This window comes from Notamacropus eugenii, chromosome 2, assembly GCF_028372415.1.
Source record: "Notamacropus eugenii isolate mMacEug1 chromosome 2, mMacEug1.pri_v2, whole genome shotgun sequence".
NCBI classification, from domain to species: Eukaryota; Metazoa; Chordata; class Mammalia; order Diprotodontia; family Macropodidae; genus Notamacropus; species Notamacropus eugenii.
In genome coordinates this window covers 74,868,413-74,890,056 of record NC_092873.1, presented here as the reverse complement: position 1 = coordinate 74,890,056, position 21,644 = coordinate 74,868,413, and the positions used below count along the sequence as shown (strand labels likewise).

The 21,644-nt window shown below is 37.4% G+C and overlaps 1 protein-coding gene across 6 annotated transcripts in view; it reads right to left on the bottom strand.

Moving 5' to 3' along the window:
- Positions 1-841: 841 nt before the first annotated feature.
- Positions 842-21,644, bottom strand: part of ZNF496 (zinc finger protein 496) — a 35,538-nt gene continuing 14,735 nt past the window's right edge. For 3 of the 6 annotated variants that reach the window (XM_072640994.1, XM_072640995.1, XM_072640996.1), the window contains exons 4-8: positions 18,059-18,097; positions 17,080-17,165; positions 15,205-15,337; positions 14,478-14,627; positions 842-4,327 (exon numbers count right to left, since the gene is read on the bottom strand). In XM_072640994.1, the coding sequence (XP_072497095.1) occupies positions 3,534-4,327; positions 14,478-14,627; positions 15,205-15,337; positions 17,080-17,165; positions 18,059-18,097 (1,202 nt within the window). In that variant the 3' untranslated portion in view covers positions 842-3,533. The remainder of the gene's footprint in view (positions 4,328-14,477; positions 14,628-15,204; positions 15,338-17,079; positions 17,166-18,058; positions 18,098-21,644) is intronic. The other 3 variants (XM_072640998.1, XM_072640997.1, XM_072640999.1) reach the window with 3 other exon arrangements.

The window sequence follows — 21,644 nt, the reverse complement described above, 5'->3', positions numbered from 1 at the left end:
GACCTTAACAAGTACTGTATTGCATTTGATGCCAACTATCCTCAGCTAGGCATGATTAGAAAAAATTGCTTCTAGGAAGGATCAGACAATAGCAGACAGTGGAACATTTCTAGAACCTGCCCTAAGCAAATCCTGAAAATCCCCTGGGAGACACTGTTCCAACTCTGACCTATGTACTGTGTTCTTGTTGGACCTGAGGTTATCAGTGTTACCTCTTGGTGGTCTTTCTAGCTCCCTCCTTCTCCCTCATAATTCATACTTAAAGAGCTTGTTTAACCTTTTGGAAAATAAAACTTGTACAGGTTTGATCTGGAATCTCAAGATTCATTAAGACAATGATAGGTGAAAGATGTTCAGACTGAAAGTCAGAGCATTATCACTGCCTTTTGTGCCGTCTTTCCCCCTCCTCTCCCCTCCAGCCCTTGGAAATGAAATTTACAGCCACTCATTGGATGATGGTGGCCAGTTCCTCTGGGACTCCAGGTAAAATCAACCATTCAGTCTTGGTGCTGAAGAGTGACTTCTTTGAATACAAGCCATATAACCTGCTTGATTTTGAGAAATTAATTCCAAATGCTTTGAAATGCCACTGTCTGTCCACTGAAAAAGCCAGGGACAATTCTGCAATTCTTATTATTTTTGAGGTAACCAGATTCGCCTCCCCCCAACCCTTGCTCCCTACCCTCCCCCCTCAAATTCAGAAAATTAACTCAATTGAATGGTCTTCTCTGGCAGGGGGAAAAAAGATCTGTAACTTTATTGGGGATGAGGCAGATTATGTATGTAGGGGGAATTAATCTTTGGATTTTAGTTAATACACTAAAAACTGTGCACAATCATGTTTAATTTACTGAAATACTTTAATGTCTATAATTTCATTTTTATCTTCATACTGTCCCAGTTGATAAAGCAAGAATGCCTACATACACAGAGAAAGAAACAGGCAAGTGACTTAGCCAAGGTCACATAGCTAGTCAATTTCAGAACTTCAAAACAGAAACCAATATTCCAGACCCAGTGCATTTCCCACTAGACTGGAGTAAACCTTTCCCTGTACTTTTATAAATAAAGCAATTCAGGCAATTCTTAATATGTGTCGTATACATTACAATGTTTTCACCATTAAAAGTCAGGTTTTCACTTATGCCCACTGCATAAATCAAAGCCACTGCTGACAAAGTCACTTTAACTGTCCCTTAGGACAATTATTTTTTCCTTCCTAGATGGGAAGGGTTAGGGAGACTAATTCCTGGGAGTGGAATAAAGCCTATATTACTTAAAGGTTCTTGGAGGGTATGCAGCTCAGTGTAAGGATCCCAAGAACAATAAAAGCCTGGAAGGAAATGGGATTTCAGAGGTTAATAAATCTTAACTTTCAATAAATGTTGCTCCCTATTCCTACTTTTGCTTTTCTAAGTAGGGGGAAATACTGTCCCCAGCCTTACCTCAGTTACCTTTGACCTACTCTCCAGAGGATGTTTCATTGAAAAAAAGTGAGGCATAGGCAGGATAACACTGGAAAATAGTTATCAGGAGCACTCCAAAAAATCAGACTATAGTAACATGATTTTAAATCTCTCTATCCTTAAGATGGTACCTTGGAGAGCAATCAATTTATTTGGGTACTAGTGTGCATTACTTCCTTCAATAACCAAGGCATGCTGCTTTCATTTTTCCAACTGTCTAAGGTCTTCTTTTTGAATAAATCAGGGACTATATCCTAGGTGAGGGCAATGCTGTCTGGCTTTATTGATTATTTAATAATAGGAATTTAAAATTTTTCTTTAGCCTGATAAAACTTGCCAAAAAGAAATCTTTCTCTTTGGATCAAAACAAAATGCTAAACAACTGATACCCACTTAGACTTAAAATACTTATATCTCTCCTAGTGCATTATAGGTAAAGGTGTATTTTTTTCTAGCTTATGAAAATTATATGGGGATGGAGAGAACATGTTCCTACCTTCCAAACCTTACAGTATCCCTTGAGGATAATATGATGTCATCCAACATCTAGCATGAAAAATATTTTAGGCGTGACTCTGTAAGCTAAACACATCCATATATCTTCATATATTTGCCCTCTTTTGTACTTAGTCCCATTCCCATTCCTCAGAAGAGCACTATTTACCATTGGCCATTCAAGTATGGATGGAATTTTTTTCTCCAAAGAAATGTAGGCTTATGAGAGGAAAAATATCTTAGTTTAAGGTTCCAAAGTAACTAGAGGGTTGAGTGCTAGGCTCCAATTTGATTATTTCTATATATATATATATATATATAGTTGAGTGTTCCTGGGCTTAAGTTATACCAAGGCCATTAAATACAATGAGTTGGTAGTAATTTGTTCAACTTCCCTGATTTATACTTGAAGTTCAAATCCATGAGTTTACCTAGAAGGTTCTGCTTCATAAGTAAAGGATGAGAGACAAGAATTATCTACCCATATTAAAATTTGGCTTTTTAAAGCAAAATATAAACTAGCAAGAGATACTTTCTATGTGCAAAGCACCAGAAGAGATGTGTTCAGGATGGCAATATGAGTTAAAAGTAGCTTGGCCACATAAAATTTAGAATGTACGTATCTAATGGGAAGAAAAAAACGTAATGAACATGAAATGTTTTCTTAATCTACACAGTAGGCTTGAGTAGCCACAAAATCGTCTTGGAAATCAAATAAAATGCCCTTAGCGGTTGTAGGGCCATGTTGTATTTATGTATGCAAGTACTGGGGGTCAGGGAGGAGATGTCACCATTTGCACCGATGACACTGAGGAATAAGGGGGAGAGAACAACAAGGACCTGATACTATCTGTTGGCTTAGCATGGGGATTTGCTCGACCTGCTTTGGAGAAGAAGGCAGCTTCAAGGGATGGTAGGGTCTAGTGAAAGTTGTCCTCCTTTGATTAGGAGACTTGAACTTTATGTTGGTTCTGTCAGTAAAGCCTGTATTTAATGACCACCTTCTAGCCATGGCTACTAGAAGAATCAGTATGGGTACTACCTCATGCTCTGGAGCCTTCTAACTAAAAATTGAGAGGTACAGTAAGAAAGAGTAAATTTAAAGGGACTGGAGGCCAGAAAGAATCTCATAAGGGAAGGAAAGAAATGGTCCTCCAAGTTCATCTGAATTTATCAATAAGATGCCAAAGCAATGGATTGATTTCATTCCCAAACCAGTATAATGAGAATGCAGGAGGATGTAGGGGGGAAATGGATAACAATTATTTGGCAATGGCAGGGGAGGAGGGGAAGAAAAGTTAATTGACTGCATTACTCATGTTTTGTATGCCTATTGAATACTGTATTGCTATATGGGCACTGATGCAGAGTAAAGGAATAACAATTATGTGGTCTCTGTGTATGTGTGTATGAATGAATAGAAATGAAATGTCTGTGTTGATGTGAGACTCAGCACATAAAGTGGCACAATTCAGTAACAGCTGTTAACGAAGTCACAATAATAAGATCACAGTGACCTAGTGACATAAGGCTTTTTTCTAATGCTCCCAGCATATTGGGGTAAAAAGAAATTTAGTATGAGTTCAGAGCTTGCTTAGAGCGTCTCTTCATATGTACTCGCTGATGTCGAATGAGATCATGCTTATGAAAGAAACTTTTGACACAGTACCGGCATTTAAAGGACTTATCTTTTGTGTGTATGGTGCTGTGCTGAACCAGGTGGTCATGTTGCTCAAAGGCTTTTCCACAAAAACAACACTTATGTGTTTGTTCTCTCTTCTCCTCTCCAAATAAGGTGCTAGGATTTGTAATTTCTTCAGATGGACTAGATGAAGACGATGACCCTTGCTGCTCTTTCTTACTTAGTTCAGGCCCTTTTTCCTGGGCATGCATTCTGCTGTGGGAGACAAGATGGGAACTGAGGCGGAAACTTTTCCCACACTCACCACATATGTAGGGCTTCTTAGTTTCATGGGTCTCTCGGTGTTCTTTAAGATCTTCACTCTCAGTGAATGTTTCTCGGCAGACAGGACACTCATGGACCTTTTTCTCTTCCTTGCGGCTCTTGAGATGCCTGATGAAGTTTGCCCTCCAACGGAAATTCTTCCCACATTCAGGGCATGTGTAAGGTTTCCTTGATGTAGTCTCAACCTGAGAATGGACAGCATCTCTGAAGTCAGTCATATTATTCTTGTGGGGTAGGGAAGGGTTGCGTCTCCTCCTCTTGGAGACTGGAAGATCTTCTCTGCATGACTGGCTCTGTTTGGGATCCTCATCTCCAGAACTGGATAATACAATCTCAATGGAAACTTCCTCTCCTAGGTTTTTCTGCTGAGGCATCTCCTTCTTGTTCATGTTGCTATCTCCTGAAAAAGGAAAATAAGAATCCAGACCATGATGAGATAAACTATGACACCCAGAGCAGCATAACTGTGTTGGCACTCTGCCACGGCCCAACACAGGAACAACTTCTTAACTCCAATCTTGGCTCTTTTACTCTCACAAAATATCTTTTTTGGTCCTCCATTTCTTCTTCTCTGTGTCTATGCTTTATGCCTACCAGCTGATTCTAATAGTAATCAGTCCCTAAAGAGTTTTCTAATCCATGACTCAGAAATGGTGTCCTCATAAGATCACAGAAAAGAAGATGCTAGATATAATGGTATCCTTTCTTTGACACTCACTAGATGTGCAACTGCTGGCCAATTACTTATCTACTCTGGGTCTATTTTCTCATTTGTAAAATGGAGAGAATAATAATACCTATAATATCTACTCCACAGGGTTGTCATGTGATGATGTATATAAGATGAGGTAGATAAAATACTTTGTATATTTTCAAGTGCTATGTAAATGTTAGTTATGTTTCTAGTGATTAAATTCATTTTTTTAATTTATATTTTATTTTGATAGCATCAAAATGGTATAATGGAAAGAATTAGATATGAGAGAACTTATAGTGTAGTCTGAGTTTTAACTAACTAAATTATTTGGTACTAATTAGCTGCATAAGCCTTGGGGCACAATTTTACATCCGTAAAATGAACACCTTAAACTATATGACTTCTAAGGTAATCTCTCTCTCTCCTCTACAATGCTATCGTTTATGCATTTTGTAGTAATTTTGAATGAGAATTCCCTTTCTGCTATTGCTCCTAAATTTTGTTATTGACATATAGTAAGGAACATCTAGAGGCAGATAAAGTTAAGTCAATAATTTCTGTAATACATTATCACTTTAAAATACAATTCCTTGACAGAAAGTCCCTTAGTCAATCTCAGGAATCAATTATTAACAGAAAAAGTAAAGAAGTATATTCTTAGCCACAATGGCTGCTTGAATGGAAAAAGATCAGTTTCCCCAAAACTAACTACTCTACCAAAAAGCTAAAAATAGTACCAGGTCAAATAATGATCAAGACATCCAATAAGAAACAACATTGGGGCAGCTAGGTGGTGCAGTGAATAGAGCACTGGCCCTGGAGTCAGGAGGACTTGAGTTCAAATCCAGCCTCAAACCCTTGACACTTACTGTGTGACATTGGGCAAGTCAGTTAACCTCAATTGCCTTCTTTCCCTTGTCCAAAAAACAAAAACAAAAGAAAAAGAAAAAAAAATAAACAACAACATTCCAGAACTGCATAAAAGTCAGCTAGAAGTCCATGGGGGTCACCAGCAAAGCCAGCGTCCAAGTTCAGATAAACAAGCTGGCAGTATATTCTCGGCCATCCAATACAAGTAGAAAAGTTCTGTGTTCAGGAGCATTAAGGGTAGAGAGTGCCCTTGAGAAAGTTCATGGTTAGAAACCCAAAGTTTCCACTAAGCCAAACAGTGAAGACACAGTAGTGCTCAGACAAGAAAATCCTAAAGCTCCAAAACTTCTACTACTGTGTCCTACAATGTTAGAGAGGGCCATGAAGATCCATGTTCTGAACCTCAAAGATCCATATGGCTTAACTCCGGGAGGTAGAAGTATAGAAACCTAATTGACCAAAGCGCAGAATAAACAGGGCTTACAATTCCATTCAAAACCACAGCAAGGGGCAAATGCAGGCACTAAAGACGAGTAAACCAGAGAAAACACTGAATGCTATAAAGAATTATTCTTGTTCTAGAGATGCTCCAGAATCCAACCTAGAATTTATGACAGAGTAGTGTTATAATAACTGCGAGCAGACTGCAAATATTTTCCAGGACTACATGCTTTTGGTGATTCATATGGAAAGAAATAATACTGTCAGAAGTAATCTTAAAAGTATTGCTAAGGATTATGAAGTCTTGGAAAAGAAACTGAAGACTTAGGGCAATAGGTGGTATTTTCACATTGCCGTTGATGAAAGGTTAGGATTTCAGAAGAAATGAAGATTCAGTCAGTAAGTTAAGTAATTTAAAAAGATGATATCTGGAAATGGAATTTGAATTTCTGGACCATGGATTAAAATATAAGAATGATGGACTCTAGGTTGGAAATGGAATACTAACAAGTAGCAATCTCCTAGTAACAGCTAGTAAAAATGTATTTGTCTGGCATCTTGGAAATCTAATGGAAAGGAAATTTAAACTGAAAATGGGAAAGAAGGAAACTACCTCTGTATACAGGTATCTTCAAAACTGGAAACCACAGAGAACAGTCATAGTATAAGAGGAAAACTAGCCCAGAAATTTATTAAGACGCAAAATTTATGAAGGAAGTTAGTTTCAGATAGCTATGCAAAAGTGGACAAAGTTCAGATAACAAGTTATACAAATCAGTGATTGTGAGTCAGAGTAAAAGTGGATTTGAAGTTTCAGATGAGGTTCTTGCCTTATATTTTACTTGGAAAACAGAGTTAATTCACTGTAAATACTTTCTTCTCCTCTTCTCCACACCTACAAATGCCTTGACATAATCCTCCATTTTCTCTTAATTTTTCTCAGTCTCTCTCTGTGTGGTGGTTCTTCTTCTTGCTAAGATCTATCCCTTTCTCTCTCTACAATGTGCCCTTAAATCACTCTCTCCCACTTTCTTTCTCATCTTCAACCTTTCTCAAAAATGAAATGACAAGTACCTTGAAAACCACAAAGTATCATATAAATGCTAACTACGGTTACTATGATTCCCTTCAAAAATGTCTAACCTTCCAATAGCTTTGAAACAAAAACAAAACTTAACTACATCCTAGTACACTCCCTCTTTTCATTCACCTCTTAGGAAAAGCTACGTCTATACCATTGCATTCACTTCTTCTCTCCTCACTCCTTTGTAATCTCTCTCCTGACCCAACTAGTCAACTCAAACTGCTTTCTCCAAAATTATCAATATATTTTTTAAACTCTTGAAGCATTTATTTTTTCTCCCTCACACATATTATTGATAAGAGAAAGAGAGAGAGAGAGAGAAGAAGAAGAAGAAAAAGAAGAAGGAGGAGGAGGAGGAAGAGAAGGAGGAGGAGGAAGAAATGGAGTCAAACCCCCTGTAATACACACAGAAAAAAATTCCTATACTGGGTGATATCCCAAAACATATTCTTTTCTATCTATTAGACCATCACAGGTGTACAACATTTTTCATCATTAATTCTCTGGAATCAGAGTTAATTATTGAATTTAAATCTTTCAAAATAATTCATTTTAATAGCTACTATTTTATTAATTTTTCTAGTTCTGCTCAATTCACTTTGCATTAATTCATACAAATCTTCCTGAGGTTTTCTGAAACTGTTTCTTTCATCATTTCTTGGAGAACAATACACTCCATTATTCATATCCCATAATTTTTTCAGTTATCCCCCAACTGATAGGCACCCCCTTAGTTTTCAGTGTTTTGCCACCATGAAAAGAGCCTCTCTCTCTATGTGTGTGTGTGTGTGTGTGTGTGTGTGTGTGTGTGTGTGTGTATGGATCCATTTCCTCTGTATTTGATATCTATCAGTGATATCCTTGAGTCAAAAGGTATTATAATTTCATAATATAATTTACCAACTTTAGGGGCATAGTTCCAAATTGTTTTCCAGAGTGGCTGTAATAAAGTTTTCTCAAAGCTTACCCTCTCTGTAGCATCCAATACTGCTGACCACGCATTTTTCTTGGATATTCTTTATCTCTGAATTTTTGTGTCACTGTTATTACTTAGTTCTCATTCTACCTATCTTATCCTATCTTACTCCTTACTGGCTGGATCTTTATCCACATTATGCATTTAAACTGTAGGTATGCTTCAAAGTTCTAGTCCTCTTTACACTCATTTACCAATGTCATTATCTCACATTGGTTCAATTATCTTCTATAAATAGATGACTTGTAGATCTATATATTCAGCCCTAGTGTTTCTCTTGAGCTGCATTCTCACGTGATCAACTGCCTGTTGGAAGTCTTGTACTATACATACCATAGGTATCTCTAATTCAACATGTCCAAAATAACTCCTTATCTGCCCCCTCCCCCAAACTTCCAACTTCTCCCTCCTGGCCCTCTGAGGAAGAGTATCAACATACTTCTATTTACCTAAATTCATAAGCTCAGCATCACATTTCATTCCTCACTCTATCTCACATATCCAATCAGTTGTTAAATCTCTAGTATCTGTCCCATTCTCTCTATTTATTTAGCCACCACTCTAGTACAGAGCTTCATTGCCTCTCATCTAGATGACTGCATTAGATTCCTGCCTGGTCTTCCTATTTTGTCATCTGTTCCCTCTCTAGCACATCCTTTAAATGGTTGCCAAAGTTATTTTTCTCAAGTGTATGTATGACTATGTCTCTCCTTACTGAGTAGGAGAAAACCCAGAGAACTCCAGAGAACCTGTCCAGAAGGAGTCAAGCCACTCAGCTATGAATTGTCTGGGACCACGTGTCTTCATTTTCCCCCTAGTCCATTTTCCCCTCCCTCACCTTCTACATATTCCCCTTTACTCTGTAATCTACTTAAATTGTAGTTAAAAAATACTACCATTGACTCTGGAAGAAGCATATCAATGGAGTGCCCTATTGTTTCAGATGACTTCCCAGAAAGAAGATAGGGTTAATAACCTAGATGACTTCTAAGGTCCCTTCTACCTCCAAAAACAAGATCCAGTGAAGTGTTTTCCCTTTAAATAGTATTTCAGAGTCACAAAGTGAAGAGACTGAACTAAAACTGAAGAGTTCTGGATGGCAGGAGAAACTATGTATCAGCAAAATTTCTGAGTTGGTACAGTTATAACCAAAGGTTCTAAATAGCCTAGAAACAATGAAAAGGACCTGTAACAGCTGATAGCTGGGACAAAAAACATACGAACAAATATTTAGAGAACCTGAACTTATAAACAGTTACCATCAATGTTGAGGTAGATGATTAATGGTTAGAGATTTCTGTTTCTTCCAGTATTTGAATGTATGATGTGGGGGGATTTTATGGTTTTTCAGTAGATAGGGAGCTTGGTATAGTGGATAAAGAGCTGGTCTCAGAGTAGGAAGAACACAAGATTAAGTCATACTTTTGACACGTGCTGGCTGTGTGAACATTGGCAAGTGACTCAATTTCTCACTCCAGGCATTTCCAAGCTTATAGATGCTGAATAACTGATCTGCATTTTTGGTGGAAATTCCCTACACTGACAAAATCAAAAGACAACACAAAATTCATTTTTAAAATGAATGCATTGTTATAACTCTGCTTTTCTTAAGACTCCTGAAATGTAAACACTATGCCTATGCCTCTTTAAATGTACACTAATAGATATCTGGGTGGGAGGAGGAAGAGAACATGGAATTAATTAAAAAAACTTCAATAAAATTACCTCTAAAACTTCAACTCCATTCCCATCATTTAATTAACATACCATGAAGGAGCAGGAAGTCAGGTGGGGTATAAATGAAATCAAGGGCATTTGTTTATTTAAACTTCATTTGCTCATGCATTCATTTCTCCAAGTCTTCTCCCACTGTGCACCTCCTAGAACCTGCTTCTTTTAAGTAGTGCCTTCTCCAAGAAGTGGGAAAAAAAATACCTACTGCATATGATATTATCATCAGTAATCAAACTTTACTAAGTACCAACTATGTGCTCCAGGCAATATGAGAGATACTAGAGATACAAAGACTAAATTAAATTAAATAGTCTTCACCATTAAAAAGCTTATATATTCTAAAGAGGGTCAGAAAAAGTGTGATGGAATCAATTCCTAATTATCTGAACCAATGAAGTGGAGGAGTAGTTCAAAAATAGATAATCTAAAATTTATTTCTACTTAGCATAGGGGCTACCTTATATATGCGGTGCTATCTTCATGATACATGCTTTTGTCATAACACTTTAAATACATTGGATCACATCAATATCTTAGTCTTACACTTAGACAAATGTGTAATATATAATAGTTACATAAAACAAAAAGCTTGCTATGACATAGTAAGTATAATGAAGATTATACTTTTCCCAGCTGATTTTTCTTCCTAATGGTTTTTCTTGCTCAAGCTAATATTAAAATTCTTTGTTCTTACATATTTTATACGGTAATCTTGACTCTTATGAGAGAGTCCCCCTTTATGAATAGAAGAAAAGAATCCTCTTTATGGGATTTCAAACAAATCATTACATTCTCATCATTGTCTTTTACCATTTCCACATTACTAGGTTCATGTGCTATTTTTAAGTGAAATCAGAGTAAAAACGAATTTCCATTAACTAAGCATTATATTATCTCTCAGTTCCCTTCCATATACATCATAGAATTTCAGATTTAGAAGGATTCTTAAGAATCAAAGATGAAGAAACTAAGTTCTGTAAAACCTAAGTTACCTGCCCAAGATTACCTATCTGGGGTATTACCTATGCTGGGGCCTAGGAGAGACCAGAAAGGGATTGCACATTGATGCCTGAAAAATTACCTATAGAAAACTGAAAATACACACACACACACACACTCACTCACTCTCTCTGTTTTAGTATTTAAAAATTCAGTAAGTGAGCATTTATAAATACCAAGCACTTATAATACAAAGAAGAGATTCATGAATATATTTTGTACCACTGCACTGTGTAAGTGCACATCTTAAATTTTATCACCACATACAATCATTTATAAGATGTTGAACTTTGAAATTCTGCCACATCTACCTGTCCTTCCTTGCTCTGACACACATTAACAAGCATTTATCAAGCACTTGCCAAATGCCAAACACTGTGCTGGGCCACAGTCAGCAAGTGCAACGAGACAGGAACTCCAGGATGTCTCACTGCCACATACTTTTTCCCTCTCCTCAGCACTTGGTAACCTCCACTACTCCATTCCTTCCTTCTTACTTTTATGGCCACATTGCTGAATAAGCACTGTGGAAAAAGGCATGCAAACTTCACTGACATGCTGCTCTGAAATCTCTTTGTTCAACACTTATTAATTCCCTAATTTTACTTTATACAGTGACTATTTTCCCTTGTCTTCAAGGCCCAAACCCACCCCCACATTTACCTGATCTTCTACTTGACTGAGAAGACCTGTGTCCCATATTCTCTCATCCATATCCCAGAACTTCTCAACATGTTCATCCATTGCTTCCTTTTCCTCCTTTCTTTTTTCAGGAGGCCTTACACTTGGCAAATCTAACTCCATCTACCTAGCCTTTTATCAATTCTCACTTGCCTCTTGCATTTTTTAATCTCTCCCTCTTCATGAGTCCTTTCCAAGAAGTCTATCATTCAATTTCCTCCTTACCACTCATTTTGAAAAATAAAACAAAACATCTTTTAATTGATTCTTCTACTACTTGAGCTACAATATCCATCTCTTGATTTGTGTTTGAATTGAATTTGTATCTTGAATTGTGTTTGTGTGTGTGTGAAATAATTGTGATATAAAGACAAAAGGCATTAAACTACCCTTTAAAAAAAGTAGTCTGTCTTGTAGCATTACTATCTCATCATTCAACATAACCTTTTATCATTTACCTTAATATGTCAACTGAAATACCTTTCTCAAAAGTACTAAATCCAGGAAATTTTTTTCAGCTCATTCTTAACCTGTAGCATCTGACATTTGGGATACCCCATATCTCTAATCCAAACTTCTCTCCTGACCTCCAGATTCACATTTTCTTCTGGACATCTTGCCTGATACTGAAAACTTACCATTCCAAAATGGAATTTAACTTGCTTCTTTCTCTTGATTTCTATAAATGGCACCACTATTATTTAGTCCCCCATATTGGAAACCATGGTCCTACCTTTGACTCTTCAGTCTCCCTCACCTCTACTAAAGGTAATAAATTGCCAAGTCATAGCTATTCTCCATATCTTTTGAAATCATCACCTCTTTCCTATCTCTATAGCCACAACTTTAAAAAGGCTTTAATTACCATAACTTAGATTATTGTAATAGTCTTTCAGACTCTAGTCCCTATCATTATTAATCCATCCTTTATACTGCTGCTAGACAAATTGCATAGGTATGATCATTTAAATTCTCTGCTCAGTCCTCCATTAAGCCCTCACTGCTTACTACATACATTCCAAACTCCTTAGGCTGGCATTCAAGAAACTTGGTGCCATTCTAACCTTTGAGCCTTGTTCAACAACATTCTCTATCAAATCTTGTGCTCCAAGCAAACTAAACCATCTACTATCCCCTACACAACCATCTATTCTTTCACTTCTGTGTATTTCTTCATTATATTTAGAATGCACACCAGTCCCCTCTCTGCTTGTTGAAACCCTAGTGTTCCTTCAAAAAGTCAACTTAAATATTTCCATGACTCCTTCCTTGATCCCACAATAAGAAGTATCTTTCTTTCTCTGGTCTTCATATAGAATTTTTGGGGTACTTCTCTTGCACTTAGTCTGAATCTGCGATTTCTCTGGGTGAGGAAAATTCCTAGGCTCATGCAATTTGTTGGTTATTATCCAACATCTGATCTTAGAGAACTGCCCAAAGCAATGATCTGCCCAGTGTCAAAGAGTAAGTATGTATCATAAAAACATTTCATTTTATGTTATAGTAATGTATAGTGAGAGACAATGTAGTACAGTGTGATGGAATTGAAGTCAAGATGACCTGGTTCAAATTCTACTTTTGAAAATTTCCATTTCTGCACCTGTAAAATGTGGTGCTTACTTCATTGGGCTTTAATGAGAACTGAATGTGCTAATAAATGTACATCTATGTGCAAACCCTAAAATGTTACAAAAATGTCAGTGACTTTGTAAATGACATAAAGTTCTATGTTGTAAGCTCCAAGATCCAGTGCCCCTCCCATCACCTAATGTTTACTGACTTGGGTTTAACTGAATATGATTCAGAAAAGGTAGGGGAAAACTAGAACAGACATTTCTTATCAGGGCAGGATCATGACAGCTGAGAGTTCCAACCCAAAGTAGCTCTGAAAGACTTTGGATTCTATTTTCCAATCTGTATATACCAACCTATATAGGTGTTTTGGGAGACCTCCTCCAAGGAATCACTGAATTTTTTTGATACAACTAAATATTTCTTTTACACTAAAATGGCTATGTCAAGCAGTTGGTATTAGAGGGTAACTGGGTCAATCCTTACCTAAATCCTCTAAATTTAACTGGTCCCCAGATCATGTTGTATCTCATTCATAAAGATTCCCTTAACCACTCTGGTTAAGCTATTTTGAGGAAAAAATAATCAAATCAATATGCATCATTACGATTGGTAAGGGCAAAGTAATCTATTGCCCTATGGCTCTACTTACAATTCCCATGATTGTCTGAATCTTCCTTTGTTATCATTTTTCAATATATGCTGTAATCCTCTAGTAAAAAGGAAGATACTTGAGGGCAAGTACTATTTTACTTTTATATTTTTATCCCCAGTATCTAGCAAAATGCCTGGCACACAGTAGGTATTTAATAAATGTTTGCTGTTTGAGAGAAACCAGGTTAGTATGCTAAGAGAAAAGGAGTGTCTACAAGTCTATCATATCTCAAATGACATTAGATACAGCAGTCCAAGATTTAAAAAATAAAGGTAAATGCGTATAGTAGTAGTCAGTTAACAATACTGAACACCCATTGGCATGGAACACTGCTCTAATTAGACAGAGCTAAATCCTTACAAAGGAGAGTGTGCTTTGTGCCATTCAGTGGTCAGAGACTGTATGCCTAAACCTAGTCAATCATCTCATAAATCTCCTCACATCCGTCTTTATTAGTAGGTGTAGGGGGAAAGTCTCAGACATGAGTAGACCAAAAATAATGCCAAAATCCCATGGGGAAAGAAAATAAGGAGTTTTTCTAGAAAACCCCTGTTTTTCTAATCCTAGGTTGCTCAAAAGTATACATTCTAATCAACACATTTGAGACCCCATATTCTTCCTGTATTCCAAGTTCTTGATAAAAGTCATGGATGGTAAGGAAGGAACTTGAAGTGTCAAGTCCTACCAACACCAAATCATGTAATTAAGAGTTCCAAATTAGAGAACCTTTGGAGCAAGGATGGGGTAGAGATGAGAGGGAGGATCCTAATAAAAGTGCTCTGGAGTTGATCTCACTCCTTATCAGAAGGCACTGTACTCTAGTTACTACCTCATTCCTCACCTGTACAAGTAGTTTTGGGGATCTCCTTATCCTGGGGGCCCTGGAATTCCAGGACACATGGCTCATCCTCTTCTACCCGGGAATCTGGTAGTTGCATGACCTTGGGAAATTCATTTATTCTCTCTGGGACTGGCTGGGGACCTGGATAGTCTATTAAGGAGAAGAAGGGAGGGGATATCTATTTGTCCAGCAACCTTCTTAGAGGCAGCAGCCTAAACAATGCTATACCCAGGTTGAGGTGAGTGGGATAATATACCTAGGTCCCTGATGAGGACAAAGAGGGAAGGTAGAAGAAAACATGACAGGGGCACAAGCAGATACCATTCCTGGGGGTAGGACAGTAGAGATGGGGATCACTTTGTAGATGAGAGGAGGGAAGAGTTTAGGACATTTCCCTCTTACTCCCATTAGTTGTATCTGTCAAAAAGGGAATGGGAAAGGTGACTTTGACTGCAGAGAAATGGACTAGGTAAAACTACTGGTCACAAAGGAAACCAGATATGTTCTTTTTGACCAAAAGAGGAAAAACAGGTAGTTATGTCTCTGATCCTAAATCTGACTGCAGTTTGGGAAGGTACTGAGGTAGTTAGGAACTATTTTTAGAACCAATCATGAACAAATCACCTAGGCACCATGGGGAGGAAAAGGGAAGCTAGAGAGGAGTTGCCATTCACTCCCAAGCCCCTTAGATTATTAATCCCAGGCCAGGAGGGAGTTGAACCCTTACTCATGGGGAGAGAGACTCCATAGTCCTCCTCTATGATGAATTCTCCATAGAAGCCAGTCTGAGCAGGGTCCAGAAGAGACCACTCTTCCTCAGAGAAACACAGGATCACATCCTTGAGCTGAGTCACATGGTTCTGAAACAAGATGAAACAACTACTCAGGACCCATAAGTCCAAAGATGTTGACAGATGTCAGACCCCTGGGGAGTTAGTGCTAAAAGCAAAGGTGTCCAAATGTCATACATATACCAGGTGAAGAGGAGACTTTTACTTCTGATGCTCAATCTTTGAGCAATTCAACACAGATCAACAAGATACTAAAATCCTAGCTTTCTCTGTTCTTTAATGAATGTTTAAGAGAAGACATGAGAGAAGGCAGTTAATGAAGGATGATATCCACTGCCTGTAGTCCCACTCTTTCTCATTCCTTCTCAACTGACTAGTAAAGTTGTGGATAATGGACTGGATTAGGAACCCCTGTGGGTCAGAAACTAAAGCAAAGGTGGCCTGAAATTCAGTCAAGAGAATTTATTTATTGAGTAGTAGCACCTATAGAACATATACTCAAAATCATTTCTTATCACATTTTCTTCACAAAGAGTGTTAGGGGGGAGGGAAGTAAATAAGCATTTATGTATATTTCAATCGTGCTTCTATGCCAGGCACATGGAAGGAGCTATATAAAACTCTAAGCACTTTACAAATGTTATCTCATTTGATCCCCACAACAACCCTGTGAGGTAGGTGCTGTTATTATTTTCATTTTCTAGGTGAGGAAATTGAGGCAAACTGAAGCTAAGTGACTTGCCCAAGACTATTAAGCTACTAAGTATCTATTTGAGGCTGGATCTGAACTCAGGTCTTCCTGACTTCACACCCAGACCTTTATCCACCATGTCATCTAGAAGCCTCAATATATGATCTATATTCAACCATAACTGATATCAAAATATTCCTATGAAGTAGGCTTCATTTGGACACAAGGGGAAGCTTGTCTTCTTAGCCTAGATAACTCTCAGCTATTAAGCAGTACAGATGAACTTTTAGTTCTTCCTACAGGACCATGACTGTGTACTACAAATGGCCTAAAAGCTGAGAATAAATAGTTAGAAGTTTCAGAGTTTGGTACTGTGATCTTCTTATTTGTCTGGAATGTGGGGGGGGGCGGTGCATGGGGAATTTCTATGTCATGAATTTAGTGTAAGGTGAAGAAGAATGGGATTTTGGGTACAAAGCAGTATAGAACTGCTTTGTCCAGAATGTTCAGAAAGAATAAGTTACAATCTTACTGGACTCTGTTCTTCTCAGATTACATCAGTTAATCAATTCAGAGTACAATATTTTAAGACGATCACATACAAACAGAAGTATATCCAAAGGTTTGCCAAGATGGGACCTGAAAGATTTGTAAGGCTTATTATGTATAATAGTATATTCTGTTCTGCTTTACCTAAAAGAAAAACATGAGGAGGGAAGAGAAGTTACAAAGAGGAAAAGTTCAGTTTATCGAGAGGGAAAAATTAATAATAATGAAAGCTGACCTAAAGTGGAATGTGTTACCTCATGAAGTAATGACTTCTTCACTTCTGAAGGTCTTCAAATAGAGGCTTGATGTTCCCTTTTCAGATGTTAGCGAGAATTCTTATCTAGATTATGGGTTAAACTCGATCACTTTGAGGATTCTTTAAACAACCGTGACCGAGCTAGAATGATCCTTACAAATCCAACTGACCATTTCTTTATAGTTAAGAATGAGGGCCAAAGAAATGAAGTTACTTGTTCAAGGTCACATATCTAGTTAGCAGATCTAGACTAGAACATAGATCTGCTTTCCAATTAGCTGCATTTCCCTACGGAAGAGAGGAATAATAACTCACCTGGGACAGATGGAGTGAGGTGACTTTTTCCTGGTCTTCAGAGCACCCTTCCTCAGGAAATAAAGGAACTTGGGAAACAGGGGGTACTGAAACCGGAAAAAGAACAAAATCAGAACAACGTACTCCAACAGGCAGCCTATCACCAAATTAGGTAGGTGCCCCTGCTTCTCCTGCTAAAAATATCTTTTTTCTCCCTTCTTCCAACTATTCATTTTAGTTGTAGATGTAGGTCAGAAAATGAAAATAAGTTGATCAAAGACAAAAGAGGACAGTCTAACAGTAATAATTTCAAGGCACCAATCCCAGAATTTTAGAGGAGGAACTCAAAAGAGAATATTCAGGTAATTATCTAAAGCAGGAGTTATCAAGCACAATATGATTAAATGCGACAAGCAGGGGTCACCCTAGCAAAATTGCTAAGTATGCAGAAATTGTTCTTGGTGTGTTATCAGGCAGAAGGAAATAAGTGCTGGACTGGAAAGCAGGAGACCTGAATTCAAATTCCCCTTCAGATACTTAGTTTTATAATCTCTAGGTGAATCACTTACTTTCCCAAAGCCTTGGTTTCTTCATCTATATAACAGAGGTAATATATAAAATGTCTTCCTCACATTATTGTGAGAATGGTTTCTTTTAAAGTTCAAAGTGCTATAGAAATGTACTCTGCTACTATTCTCCCCCTTTTCAATTCAATAAATAATCATGCTGCATTTATTATGTGCAGGGTACTGTATCAAACATTGAGGATTACAAAGATGAAAAATGATGCATTCCCTGCATTCAAGATATTTATAAGTCAAAAGGGAAATGAGTGCGAACAAAAGTATAAATCAGAATGTGGTAATATGTAGGAGAGATCAAATAGTCATGAGAAACTAAGGAAGTGAAAGATCATATCTAGTTAGGGGAAAACTTATGGGACAAGTAGCACTTCAGCTGGGCCTTAGAGAAGGAAAAGGATTTTGTTTACTTCACTTACTTTTCCCAATATATCCCTCCTCCTCCCAGAGAGCCATCCCTTAAACAAAGAAGAAAAAAGAAAAAAGTTCAGATAATTAACCAATACATTCAAAATGTAGTGCTCTAAACTCAGTCAGTCTCTCCCTCCCCCCCACCTCCATTCACAAATACATATAAAGAATGGGGAAAGGTGTTCTTTCATATTTGCAAAGAAACAGAGGTACAAAGGGAATCTGCACAAATGAATGGAAGTAGGAGAGGGAAGCACAAGAACACAGGTAGTTACAGACTCAAAGAACTGCAAAACTGGAAAGGACTTTCAAAGTCAATTATGTACAAATCATTCATTTTACAGATAAGAAAACAATGTTCATAGAGAAAAACTGACTTGCCCAAGTTACACAAGTGAAAAAGAAAGGATTCAAATGGTCTTTTGAATGAAAGGTCAATGCTCTCTGTCTGAACTGTAAACTTTAGTAGGGGGAATAATGTGACAAAATGCTGGAGAAGTAAGTTGAAGCCAGACTATATCATGCCTTAAATGTTAGGTAAGACATTGGTAGGGAAGGGGAAGCCAGAGACTTTTAGTCAGGGGAACGGTGTCCTTAGGTTAAGGTTACTTTGAAAGCAGTGTGCAGGAAAGAATGTAGAAGGAAAGAGTGGAGGCAATGATAACAGAGGCTGTTATAGTATACAACTGATAAATCATGAGGGCCTGAACTAGAGTGATGGCAGTGGCAGTGGCAGTAGAAAGAAGGACAGATGCCCCCCTTTAGAGGTATAATTGAAGGGATTTGGCAACTGACTGGATGTGGGAGCCAAAACATAGGGAAGAATTTTGTGTTACAAGTGATTTTTTCCATGCTGCTCTCAGATGTAATTAATTTCTGCTAAAGAAGGTACTATTTTGCATAGTAAGAAAAACACTGGCCCCCTATGGCTCTGGCATCAAAGGATTTGAATTCAAATCCCACTGCTGATGTTTACCAACTATATATTTTTGAGTAAGACTAAACCCAGAGGCTCAATTTTCTCATCTCTAAAATGGGAGAGTTGAAGTATATGGCCGCTGAGGTTATTTCCTAAATACATGAGAATTATTATGGAATTAACTGTTGACTTAAATTATTACCAGGTTCTTCTCTGCCCACTTGGACTTGTGCATTTAAAAAGGGAATCTGTAGAATAAAAAGGCTTAAGGTATCAGAAAACAAACCCTACACTTGAAATAAGAATATCTGGAAATTCTATTCCTAGCTCTGTCACTAACTGCATGACTATCAATGAAATTCAACAAACATTTATTGGGTGCCTAACTTTTATAAGCTGCAACCCTCAAGGACCTTACATTGTTTAGGGTGGGGAGGAGGGAGGGGAATTGTGGGATGCATATCATGTACATAATAAAGTGATTCAAGGGGGTAAAAAAACACTAGTAGATAATGGGGAGCATCTCAGAAGATTTCGGGTAGGAAGTTCCACCAAAACTAAGGCTTTAGGGAAGATAAGAATTTATAGAGATGACATTAAGAAAGCAATGAATTCCCATGAGAAAGGCAGCAAGGTAGTGCAGTGGATAGAGTGCCGAGTCTGGAGTTAGAAAGACCTGACTCAAACTTTTCTTAGCTGTGTGACCTTGTGCAAGTCATTTAACCTCTTTGTGATTCCATTTTTGCATCTCTAAAATGGTATAATAATCATACTTATTTCACAGAATTTTGAGGATAAAATGAGTTAACATATTTAAATAGCTACAAAATATGCTATTACTATTTTAAACATGAGTAAAGGCTTATGCAAATGGAGAGAGACAAGATATGTTGGACTTGGGGAGCACCTGGTAAGCTAATTTGCCTGAAAAAGAAAATTCATGATGGGGAGTAATGTGAAAAAAGCATGAAAAAGTGAGTTACTGCCATATTATAGAAGGTATTAAATGTCAAGTTAAGGACTTTATGTTTTATCCTGTAAGTAAAAGGAAGCCTCTCTAGGTTTGAGTAACAAAGTAACATAGCCAGAATCCAAATGAGTCAGTTCTTCCCTTCAAGAAATGCACAATATAGCAGGGAAACAAGAATACACAAATATAATCATAATATAAGTAAGAATGAGATAAGTGGATACATGGGAAAAACCAAACAGAAAGGAATGAAACCTTTAAGGGAAAACAGACAACTTCTAGCTGGAGGTATGACAGAAGATCTCCTGGAGAAAATCCATATTTCTTCTGCATGCTGCAGATATTTTAACGCATCTAAAGTGCTGTGTTAGTGTAATATATATTGGACTGCATTTACCCCTGCCACAACATGACTTTCCCCTTTGCTGTTTTGATATATTGCAGGTTGGCATAAGAGATTAAATGGGAATTTTGGGGAGCTTTGCAGAAGTCACAGACAACACAGAGGACTGTGAACAAATACTTAACTCAAATTTTAAAATAAGGTATTGTAAACATCTTATAAAAGAAAAAGAAAAAATTCAGACTTCTTCTCTAGTATGAAGGGAGGGTCAAAAAAATTTATCCAGATCTTCCAGATCATGGGGATACTGTGCCCCTCATCCCCACAACACGAAAGGGATAATTATTTTTCTTTAACTTTTTATTTAGTTATTATCTGTCTTATATTTTAATCTATGAAAGGACAGGGACTCTTCTTGGTTTTTGTACCAACAAATGATCAACAAACCAACAAATGATCAACAAAGTACAACACACCCAGACAGAAGTGTTAAGGTCATTTTTTAAAAAATATCTATTTGTACATATATTTTAGATATAAACTACACAGTCACTTGGGTCCAGCATGTAACAGAAGAATGAGTTGGAGTGCCTTTAAGAAATTGAATTACTTTCAATGACCATAAGCTTCTACCAGAAACAATGGCCCACTGCTTTAATAATATTCTTTTGGAGTACCATGGAATACCAAATTCTAAATGACTAAAAAGTCAAGGTCATCCAAAGAGCAACAGAGAAGACCAGAGTGGGAATGAAGAGGATATAACAAAGTGTCAACTAAGTATTCCACAGAAGTAGCATAAAGGATGCCATGAGTGAGATGTCTGATAAGAAGTGGGCAAGTCATATGGTAAGAGCAAAGGACTACCTAAACAAAGTCAATGTGCTCTTCTAGTATCTGAGCAACATCAAAACATCTTGTGGAAAACTCCTCGCCTAGACTCCCCTTTGGAAGATTTATGAGAAGTAATGAACAACTGTAGCACAAGAGGAGCCAATGAAGACTGGTTACGCTCTAATACATCATCATGGATAAAGTATTTACATCAGTGAAATCACACATCATTCAAGCACGTAAGTATGTACGCCACTTGGGGTACTTTGAAGCTACCAGAATAAGTCTTAGGGATAAGGTTCCCTAAGAAATTCCAGTCAAATGGGCCAGTTCTGCAGCATCAGCAATTTAAACCTCTTTTGTATTCCAATCAATTTTACTTGATACAAGGGCATTTAATCTATGTGTTGTACTATATATATCAATGCAGCACCATATAATTGGCAAAGTGTTTTTACATTCATTATCTCTGATCCCAAGAACAATGCTATAAGGTAAATTTGAGCAGGCACTATTAAACTCATTTTA